The 11,226-nt window shown below is 40.4% G+C and overlaps 1 protein-coding gene across 2 annotated transcripts in view; it reads left to right on the forward strand.

The window, feature by feature from the left end:
- Nucleotides 1–1,619: 1,619 nt before the first annotated feature.
- Nucleotides 1,620–11,226, forward strand: part of SLC35D1 (solute carrier family 35 member D1) — a 50,056-nt gene continuing 40,449 nt past the window's right edge. The window contains exons 1-7 of one of the 2 annotated variants that reach the window (XM_032426532.1): nt 1,620–2,212; nt 3,023–3,056; nt 3,154–3,240; nt 3,944–4,011; nt 5,621–5,692; nt 6,521–6,589; nt 8,637–8,739. In XM_032426532.1, the coding sequence (XP_032282423.1) occupies nt 2,013–2,212; nt 3,023–3,056; nt 3,154–3,240; nt 3,944–4,011; nt 5,621–5,692; nt 6,521–6,589; nt 8,637–8,739 (633 nt within the window). In that variant the 5' untranslated portion in view covers nt 1,620–2,012. The remainder of the gene's footprint in view (nt 2,213–3,022; nt 3,057–3,153; nt 3,241–3,943; nt 4,012–5,620; nt 5,693–6,520; nt 6,590–8,636; nt 8,740–11,226) is intronic. The other variant, XM_032426540.1, reaches the window with a different exon arrangement.

Below are 11,226 nucleotides of genomic sequence, written 5' to 3' on the forward strand. Positions count from 1 at the left end.
ATGTAATCCCAGAACTTCTATAATGGGGATGTACAAGGATGGGGTGGGAGGGGCACAAAGGAGAGATATCAATTCTGTGGAGGGCATGGAGGGGCAATGTGAAAGAAGGTACCCAAAGAGGAGGTAACGCTTTGCCTAAATAACAAAATAACTTTTGTAAGAGTTCTCCAGGACACAGGGGAGAGGAGGGAGAGAAAAAGCATCCCAGAAGGAGGGAAAAATGGGAGTAAAGACATAGAGGCAGGAACCCACATTGTTCTTCACGGGACTGGGCATAATTTAATTTAGTTGCAGCTTATGGAAGGAAATGTGAGGAGTGCCTCTGGAGATGTGGGCAGAAGGAACATCCCCTAAGTTCTTGTGGGCCATGTTAAGAACTTCATTCCGTGTACCAGTGTTTCCTAAGGAATATTCGAAGAACAAAGGTGTTCGCGGAAAAACTCAAAAGATATGGATCAAAAGATATACACAGAATGGAGTATTATCTAGCCTTAAGAAGGAAGGAAATTCTGACGTATCCTAAAAGCGGATGAACCTTGAAAGCATTATGCTAAGTGAAATGTCAGACACAAAAGGACAAACACCGTATGATTCCACTTACATGAGGTACCCAGAATAGTCAAATTCATAGAGACAGAAAGAATAGGGTTACTAGATTTTGGGGCGAGGAGGATTGGGAATGACTGTTTAGTGGCTACACAATTTCAGTTAGAGATGATGCAAAAGTTCTGGAGATGGGTAGTGGTGAGTTGCACAACAATGAATGTACTCAGTGCCGCCGAATTGTACACTCAGTGGTAAAATGATAAATTTTATACTAAGCATATTTTACCATAATAAAAAAAGGTTGAAATGGTAAATTTTATGTTATGTATAATTTACCACAATTACAAAATATGGGATAAAAGAAATAAAAACGATAGACAAAATAGATAAATAATTCAAATTCAATTTTTTCTTTTTTGACATTAAAATTAGGTATGTCATTTCTCTGCTCAAGCTGATAATAATGATTTGTTTCTGTTATGTAATAACGGCTGCCATTTACTGAAAACTAGCTCTGCGCTAGTTTTACATCCATAGCGATAAAGAGATGCTGGCCCAGAGAGGTCAACTAATTGATCCAAGAGCACGCGGTTAGTGAGGGGGCATTTCTAGGAATCCTAGAATCGGAACTCTGCTCCCAAGCCCTTGCTCTGTCACCAATCCCCAAGTTGCTTGATTATCTTACTACTTTTTTTAGATGTGTCTACATTTTTCTTAAGCAAGTTTTCCCTTGATCTGCAAAGAAAGTATTGTTTGGTGTTTTCTGGGTTCAGAAAATGTAAGAAGCCTGAGGGAATGCAGAATGAAATGTTTGTTGAGTGTTTCCTTTTATCCCCATATGATACTTTTGAAGGACTTTGATCTTCTGAGAGACCAAAAGAGCATTCAAAGTGAGTCTAGACGCTCCCACCACAGAGAACTACTTAGCCAGCCACCTGTTACCGAGGGGAGGATGGTCTGTACTTTCGTTGCGGCTGTTATCTGGAGAATACGGCTCCTGGGCCCCGGGCCGCCAGCCTCCCCGGCTTTAGAAACGCGGCCGCAGAGAGACCCCGCGCAGACTCGCGCGCAGGCGCGAGACGGCGGTGGCGTTCTGTCGCTGTGCTTTGTCGCCTGGCGCTCCGGTGTCCCCGAGTGGTTTCCCCCTTGGCCTGTTCTCCCTCTGCGGCCGAACTCAGGGTCGCCGCTGCCCCTTCTCCAGGCCCTCTCCAACCCATGCCTAGGCCAATCCCGGCGCGGCCCCTACCCTCTGACCCTGCGTTGCATAATGCCCGAGCAAAGTCCCCAAGGGTGTGAAACCCGGCGTTCCTGCCCCTGGGCGGGGACGGGCGGCGACCGTTCGGGGAGCCGAGGCGGCGAGGGCGCAGCCGGCACTGTCCACCGGCCAGGGCCCCGCAAGTCCCCTGGGAGCAGGCCCCCCGCGCCGCTCGGCCCCACCGCCAGGCCCGCCCGCCGCCGCCGCAGCCATGGCGGAAGTTCATAGACGTCAGCATGCCCGGGTTAAAGGAGAAGCCCCCGCGAAATCCTCCACGCACAGACATGAGGAGCTGGGGATGGCGTCGGCCGAAACGCTGACGGTGTTTCTGAAGCTGCTGGCCGCCGGTTTTTACGGCGTGAGCTCCTTCCTGATCGTGGTGGTCAACAAGAGCGTGCTCACCAATTACAGGTAGGGCCGGGGCGGCGGCGGCGGCCGAGGCCGTGGGGAGGAGCGCGCGGCGGCGGCGGCCGGGCGCCGGCTCTCTGCACTAATACTGCTAAAGTTAAAGCTGAACAAAGTTGGGCGGGAGCTGGGGAGGGCGGGCGGTGAATGAGCGGCCCGGGCGGCGGGGCCGGCTTGGCGCGCGGGCCCGGGGTGCGGGTCCAGCTCCGGGCGCGGAGCTCTGGACCGCCCCGCGCACGTCTCGACCGCGGTGGGAAAGCGCCCGCCAAGCAGCACCCTGGAAACCTTGCCCTTCAGATCGATGGAGCGGAGTTGCTTTGTGACTTTTGGCTCTTGTGCATGCCAGGCTGGGAGCAGAGCGAGGGATGCCCTCCCTTCCCTGCAGCCTGGGCCGGGGTCCGGGGCTTCAGGGTCCCCGAGTTCGCTGACGGTCTCGGGGGACGTGCGCATCCTTAAGCTCATTTAAGACGATTCTGCTGCTGTCACTGGGACCCTGAGGCAGAAGCAGAAGCATGTTTGTTTTAAAGATGTGAAACCGTTGAGGAGACCTGTGTCTTCAACCCGTTGCAGGCAGCTGACTGAAATTGTGGATTCGGACAAGATGAGACAAGTGGCCGCCCGAGGCTACAAAATCAGCGGTGCTGCCGGACAGCCAGCAGGGATTTTTTCTCACATTTTCATTTGGATAAGGGGCAGACGTTGGTGTTTGTTTCAAAATACATTTTAAGGTTGCCGATGTGCAAATTGAATTCACAGAGCTGCGTTTGGGTTTTTCTGACCGTGTATTTTTTTTCTCTCTCTCTACCTTTTTTGTAGATTTCCCTCCTCACTATGTGTTGGACTTGGCCAGGTTAGTTGGAATCTTCGGCATTACGTGGTTTATGTCGTTAGAACTTCTGTGTGTGTCTTTATATGTAGAACAGTGAATCTGTGTTCTCTGTTTACAGATGGTGGCCACAGTGGCAGTTCTCTGGGTGGGAAAGGCGCTCAGAGTAGTCAAGTTTCCTGACTTTGACAGAAATGTACCTCGAAAGGTAAAAAAAACCAACCAACCAAACAAACAAAAAACACCTTATTTTCTGAAAACAAGTCACTATATATTTTTATCAGTCCTCTGCATATTTAAAAATGGCAATCTTGATATCGCCCAGAGTAGGTATAATGAAGGCAAAGAATAAATGTAGTAATATGTGTTTTTAAAAAGTCCTACCAACTCCTTAAAATTAAGGGAAAAGGCCCCCAGAATTCTTGTGTTTTTTAATTAATGAACACTTGTTGGGAGTACAGCTGTTTTGCATTTTCTGCATCCATCTAATCTAGCTGGTGTATCCTACATTCATTATTCTTTGGGTTTATTTTCTTACTATTCTGTCTGCCTCTGCTTGACTCCACGTGAAGATGAAATGCCTTTCCTTTTTCTGCTGACATTAGAGCCGTGGGCTAATACATTATCATATTTTAAAGCAATTGATGTTTCTATCTCATATGGTTTGATCATATTCATATTTCTGTTTCTTTTTTCTTCTCCATTCTTCCCTCTCTTTGCCATAGTAGTGCTGTTATCCAGGAATAATGTTTTTTGGGTTCTTCATGGGGGCCAAAATTGTGTATGAGTTCTAATCTTATGTTTTAAGTGGAAAGAATTTTATCATGTAAACAAAACTGTTTCTATTTGAAAGGACCTTGTTTTAGCTATCTTTATTATTGAGCTTTGTTATCCCTTTTTAAATTTTCTAGACGTTTCCACTACCTCTACTATATTTTGGGAACCAAATCACGGGACTGTTCAGCACAAAGAAACTGAAGTATGGATAACTTTATTTTACTAGTGAGGTTAATATGATGTATTCTTAAAACTGTACTTGAATGTCAAATATTTAACACATTGTTATTGATTCTGGAAAAAAATGAAAGAACCAGAAAGCTTCTGTTACTAAATAAGATTACACCAGAGGTTTTAATTTAAATTCTTTAAGTTTGAAACGAAAGAGTTTTTGTTTTGGGTTTTCCTCCCCTCACTTTGATAATAGAAGTCTTAAAATGTTATAAAATGCTGTTATAGGAGATTTTCATTATTTTTCCAGACCTATAGTAGTGAAGAGGTCCTGGGATTTCAATTCTTTAACACAATTTATAAATATTATATTTTAGGGAAATTCTGTAAGCAAAATCAGAGAGTGGTTATGAGAACTTTTGTAGTTTTTCTTTTAACATGAGGTAGTTAAAGTAACATCAGATGGAACTCTGAACAAATAGGATTAATATCATACCCATGACCTTAGAGGCAGCATATTCACTTTTAGAAAGAAGCAGTAGTTCTCTGCTCTGCGACAATACTGTTTTATTATCCTCTAACCTCTTAATTCTTGGCTTCTCCACTTGAGGAGTGTAGTATGTATTAGGTGTACATGATATTAAAATTATACACATGGAGAAGGCATTTAACAGGAATCCATGGTTTCACTACTTACACTGAAGCTAACCCCCTGGCATATTAGATGATTGTAAAACAGAATGGGGAGATCTCTGAAAATCAGAGACAAAGTGTTTTTCATTTCCTTTTTCTTCAGACCCAAGAAATGTCAAAGAGTGACCATGATGGTATCTCTGGGGCAGGGTTCATGGTAGTCAGATTTATCATGGGTGGGGCATCCTTTTCCATCTCATTACCCAGTTGGAAAGAAATGTAGACCTGCTGCAAAGTGCTGCTTGTATAGAATTTGCTCTTTTTCATCCATTGCCATCCATCTATCCATCCATTCATTCACACCCTATCTTTGGTTGCCAGCCAAGTATAAGGCACTTTGGAGTGAGATGGGATATATTCAGAAATAACTATATCGCAAGAGGCTGTGTGTTTGACTAGTGCTAGCAAAGTGCTCTGGTAATTTAGAGGAAGACAAAAGTACTTCCACAAAAGGACAATCAAGGAGTATTTCATGGGGTGAGATTATCATAGATGCTGTTTGGAGGGTTGGAGATGTTGTTTTGTGGAGGGTGGGTGGGAAATAAGTTCAGTCTACTAAAGAAGGAAGAAAGAGGTCTTTTTCTTTTAAAAACTAACATGGTTACTGTTCAGGTATAATAAGTAGCGTAAAATTAAAAAGTGGCTGTTACTAGCCTTTGATAATAGATATGTGATCTCTGCCATTTTTTATAGGTAGCTTGATGTTTCTCACTTCTAGTAGTTTTATAAAAGCAACTCAGGCTTTCAAATAAGAATTACTTCTAGAGAGAAATGAAGGTTTAATTTAACCACAGATTAACCAATATGGAATGGAATTAATCAGCATAATGGAAGGAAGAGATTAGTATTATTTTAAGGTACTTATTTGGAGAGTCTTAGTTAAAAAAGTCAATTGCTAAACTGTATTTTACCTAATTATATTTTTCCCTTTTTTAAATTTTCTGCAGCTTGCCAATGTTTACAGTTCTGAGAAGGTTCTCCATCCTGTTTACAATGTTTGCTGAAGGAGTTTTACTCAAGTGAGCTAAATTTCTAATATATCTAGTCTTTAACAGAGTTTGGTCCTCTTTAAAAGGGGCCCAGCATATATGAGATAGTAAAATTACTTGTCTTGTTTCTCCTTTATCTTTTGAGAAGTTTAAGCACTTTCTTCCTTTGCTATAGGAGTTGATAGTTTATGGGATCAATAGTTGGGGAGATTATGAGTTGGAGTTGGAATCTGTCTGAACATGAGATACACTTTCAAGAATTCCTATACCTACTGTTGCCACTGAATGATGCTGGGTCAGAAACATCAGTATAGGTTTTAAATAGTGTTCCTGTCTTGGCTACTTTTACTACAAATGTGTGTGACCTTTTTCCACTTAAGAAATTCTGATTTGCAAAAATTCAAGCTCGATAATGATAGCAAATATAAGAATATGAAAAAAATGAATATACTCTTTTTGTATAAGTTTTTGCTTCATCAAAGGGATTCTTTGAAATACCCAATTCCTTGGAAACATTTAAAATATGACTGGTTAGGGGCGCCTGGGTGGCTCACTCATTAAGCATTTGCCTTTGGCTCAGGTCATGGTCTCAGGGTCCTGGGATCGAGCCCTGCATTGGGCTCCCTGCTTGGCGGGGAGCCTGCTTCTCCCTCTCCCACTCCCCCTGCTTGTGTTCCCTCTCTCGCTGTCTCTCTCTCTGTCAAATAAATAAATAGAATCTTTAAAAAAAAAAAAAAAAAAAGACTGTTTATAGCTTTTTTAAGGAAAATGTATTTTTTTTTTTTGCCTACGTTGCAGAATGAATCTGTGAATAACTAAAGGCACACGTATGCACTTTTTAATTATTTTATTTTGTAGGAAGACTTTTTCTTGGGGTATTAAGATGACCGTATTTGCAATGATTATTGGAGCCTTTGTAGCTGCCAGGTAAGAACATATTAAGACCACATTAGAAATTATCAATGGTTATTGATAATAATTACCAATAAAAAAGAATTTTGTATAGGCTAAGTAAGAATCATGTCTTTGAAAAGCATCCAGAAGACTCTTTGGGAAGTTAAATCTTTCTGGCCATATTAAGGTCAAGGCTGGCAAAATCTGATTCTTCTACTTATTGAGCACATACCATATGCCACACAGTATGTTTGGGATTTTACATGTATTTATGCATTCTTTACAACACCTCTGAAAGATGTGGGTATAATTTTCCTATTTTTAGTTGAGGAAACTAAAACCTAAGTTCAGAAACTTGGTCAAGGTTACACAGCTAATAAATGGCAGCACTGGAATTTGAATTTATGCCTGACTCCAGAGCCTGTGTGCTTTTATAAATCATGTGGTATTCTTTTACTTTACATAGTGCTAAAGAAAATAGTGTCTCAGAAAAGGCAAATGATAATGAATTATTTGTCTTGTGGTGGAATAGTAAATATTAGAATTTCTTTATTTGGCCTCACTTAAGATACATCAAAAGTGCCGTGACTTAGATATTCTATTAAATTACTGAAGCTTTTCCCATTGTTTTTAAGTTTCGGTTTTAAAATGGAGGGAGAAAACGTATGCCCAAAGACTCAGAAAATTAAAGTGATGGCTAGAAGCCTTCTACATTTTTCTTAGACCAGGGCATACATGTGTGGGTTTGCTAATGCCACAGATTCTACCTGACATAGATATTATGTCTGAGAGTTCAGTGTGCTTCTTGGATTGGCTCATTTACCTTCATCATTCCTGTAGTATAGGCAGGGGGAAATATTCTAAGTCAAATTCCACCCTAAATCTCCAAGTGAAATTTCACTCTTTAAAAAAAAAAGAAGAAAAAGGATAGAAAAAGTGGTTACTAGAATTTGGTTATATAGCTGACTGTTTTTTCCTTTAGGTAGTATAGCCTTCTTGAAGACAAATTCTATATGAGCCTCTAACCTCTTTGAAGCATTTCTGTAAAGCTGGTGGGATCCAGAATTGAACCAAACAACAGGAGTTCCTCAGGGCCAACCCTGGCCTGCAAAAAGTTTCTGAGGAGGATTGCTATCCAATCAGCCTTGTCTAATCAGAACCTGTTACTTGGGAAAGAGATTGGGAAGAAGGGAGTCTGAAGTTAGAAGGTTGTCAGGCCGCTTGGAAGAGGGGTTATACATTGAGCTAGTTCTGCCTAAAATTGCAGGGGCATATAGAGTTCCTCAGAAGTCTCATTCCGTGTACTAGTTTAGCTATAAGTACATAGTATCTGTGCACAATCTCAGGATGTTGGGCCACTATTTTAGCTAGGGTGCTAAAGTATATTGAAGGCATACTTTTCTTAGATTTTCATTATTCTGTTCAGTTTACTACGTTCTGTTCTTGTGCCTGGTGCTCAACTAAATACTAGAAAACTTCAGTTTCCTTAATCCTGCTAGTTATATCTCATAGGCTTTTTAAGCAATCATTTAGGTATTTGAGTTCCTACTGTGTGCTTAGACACTGTTGTAGCTTGGTCTCAGAACTAACTACAAATTATACTTCAGAAATGCCACCCAGTGACCCAACCACCTGTACCACCTGCCTTTTGTGTGAATGAATCCTTGGAAAATGACATGTTAACAACTTCATCTTTTTGGTTTCCTTCTCTCTGAAATTGAGCTCTGATGCCTTCTTCCTGCTTCAGATGTATTATAATGGTGAATTTGGTTACTTGTTCTTGTTGTCTGACTTTGAATTCAGAGCAGTGCTATTAACTGACACGATTAATTATTGCTAATGATTGTGTTTAAGCATTAGTGCTTCTCATATCTGAAGACTTCCCTATTGAGTGTGAAATTGCAAATTATAACCAGGAACCAAATACTTGATTGTTTATATCAAGTATCAAATAGTTGATAAAATGCCTAATGTTCACTTACCTAGATAAGAATATGTTCTTCCATTTATTGTACTTCAGACGTATTTAAAATTACATGCATGTTCTTTAAGCTATTAAAGTGTTGCTTGTGTTTTACAGCTCTGACTTGGCATTTGATCTCGAAGGATATGTTTTCATTTTGATAAATGATGTCCTGACAGCAGCAAATGGCGCATATGTAAAACAGAAATTAGATTCAAAAGTAGGTAGCAATCTAAATCTTTAAGAGATGTTCACTGATGTTGGGAGTAGTAATGTCAGTTTGTTAGGAAAGAAGAATACTTAGGAGAGCTGGGAAAGACCTAGGGATCTCAGAGTAAAATGCCTGTACTTTGCTACTCACATAAGAAACGTTTTCAATTATTAATTAGCAGTTAGATTTTATTGTTAGCTTTTCTGGAAGGGATTGGGTGACTATTGACTTTGGGAGAGGGTTGTAATTAGGGGGTGGGTTCATTACAGAAAAGTGTCATAAATGTTCATGGCTGTGTTCTAGAAGAGTTGGTGAGGAACCTGGATAAGAAAGAAATATCTGGAAACCCTTGAGCAGATTTGAGGAGAAGTGAGTGTAGGAAGGGGCTGCAGAACAAGAATGGACTTTGTGTATCTATCCCACAAATAATGAGAAACTTTAGGGAGCATTAGGATTGCTCTCTTTTAGGAGCAATGCTGAGTTCCTTGGCCTAGATCTCATACACATGAACTTTCCATACCCAGCCCTTTTCTCTTAACTTACAGCATGCAAACAAAGGCTTTACAGATATTTTTTGTTTGTCGGACTACTTTATACTTTGAATATATACACACTAAATTTTATTTTTAGATCAAGCCAGACCATCAGAAAGCAGAGAATTTGAGCCACATTGCTTTAACTACATTATGGCATAAGTTTGCCTTATTGTAAGCAGCTATGTGGCTCAATCGGTTGAACATCAGACTCTTGGTTTCAACTTGGGGCATGATCTCAGGGTCTTCAGATTGAGCTCCATGTGGGCTCCGCACTTGGGGTGTCTGCTTGGGGTTCTCTCCCTCTCCCTCCGCCCCTCCCCCTGCTCACAGATGCAAGCATTCGCTCTCTCTTAAATAAATAAATAAATAAATAAATAAATAAATCCTTTTTTTAAAAAAAATAAGCAGCTATGTAGAACTCAGCTGTATATATTAGCATTGTTATTGAAGGAGCTGTCCTTTTTATCATGATGTATCCTGTGTAAGGACCCATATGAGATTTCACAGATGCCACCACAGTTTTTTCTGAACAGTGGTATATTTTTTATCTCATAATTAAATCTTGTAACTGACATGACTTTATCTTATTTCCCTACCCATGTTTCCTAAGTCACATGACCTTACCTGCTTGGTTTTTAGTCTGCTCTGTATGTGCAATAATTCTGAAACTACTTCAGGTCATTTTTTTGAGTTGAGATCATAAATACAAATGCTCAACTACTCAATAGTAGTATTAGTGTCAAGTTTGTATTGTCTTGGCAGGGGGCTTTGCCTTCTGCAGAAAGAACCATGGAATGAATGGCCATCCCAGTAGCTTTCATTATTTTCAGAGAAGGTTTATTTTGAAGATCTTTGAAGAAATGGGGTCAGTGTAGATTGTTTCCAACAAATTTTCCTTAAATATACCTTTATGTCTTGTTCTCCATTTATTTGCCTTGATGACTTTATATGATGATTGTATTTTAATGGAAGCTACTACTATTAAAATTTTTTATCTTTTTGAAATAGTTAGACAAAAAGGAGCAGTTAGAGATTAGTTTTACTCTGTTTTTTTCCTCAGCCCATTTGCTGCTTTGGGAAATAGGTACCAGGGATAACATTCCATTTGTCCAGCAGCCTCAGCTGTCTAAAACAGTACTACCCAATAGAATTTTCTGTGTTGATAGAAAGCTTATATATCTCTACTGTTCGTTAACGGTAGCCACCAGTCACATGTGGCTGTTGAGCCCTTGATAAGTGACTGGCACAACCAAGGAACTGAATTAGTAGTTTAATTATAATTAGATTGAAATAACTGCAAATGGCTAGTGGCTACTGTATAGGGCAGCACAGTCTAGAGTACATCCTAGAACCTAGAAAAAAGCAAAGCGTGTTTCTGAGTATTTTATTCCCAGGAGAGTCCTTCAGTTCCTCACTTAAAAATGACTTATGACTCACTTGCATTAGAACTTCATATTGATCTGCTTTTCATACTTCATGGATTAGGAGCAACATACTAGAAGATGGAATTCTATTTAGAGGCAGAGAGGCGGTATAAAAGGTCAGCTAACAACAAAAGATACAAATAGGAAAACCATAAAAGTTGGAAGTACTCAAAAATGGAGCAATTAAATGACATTAAGGGCAGTATCATATAAGAACACAATACAGTAATGCATATTTATGATGACACCTTAAATTCAGTTTTAGTTGATGTACTACTCTTTAAGAAGTCAGGGAAAAAGATACTCAAAATAGTTAAAGTGAGAAAATAACAGTTTGACATTTAAGTTTTTGGTATTTGTCAGTTATCTGGATGGGTGTATGTGTGTGTGTGTGTAGGCATCCTCTACTTCCTAGATCATAATCATGTCGGGTGTGTGTGGGTGGGTGGGTGTGTGTGTGTGTGTGTGTGTGTGTGTGTGTGTGTAGGCAGGCATCCTCTACTTCCTAGATCATAATCATGTCGGGTGTGTGTGTG

This window comes from Phoca vitulina, unplaced genomic scaffold (assembly GCF_004348235.1).
Source record: "Phoca vitulina isolate PV1807 unplaced genomic scaffold, GSC_HSeal_1.0 scaffold2, whole genome shotgun sequence".
Taxonomy (NCBI): Eukaryota; Metazoa; Chordata; class Mammalia; order Carnivora; family Phocidae; genus Phoca; species Phoca vitulina.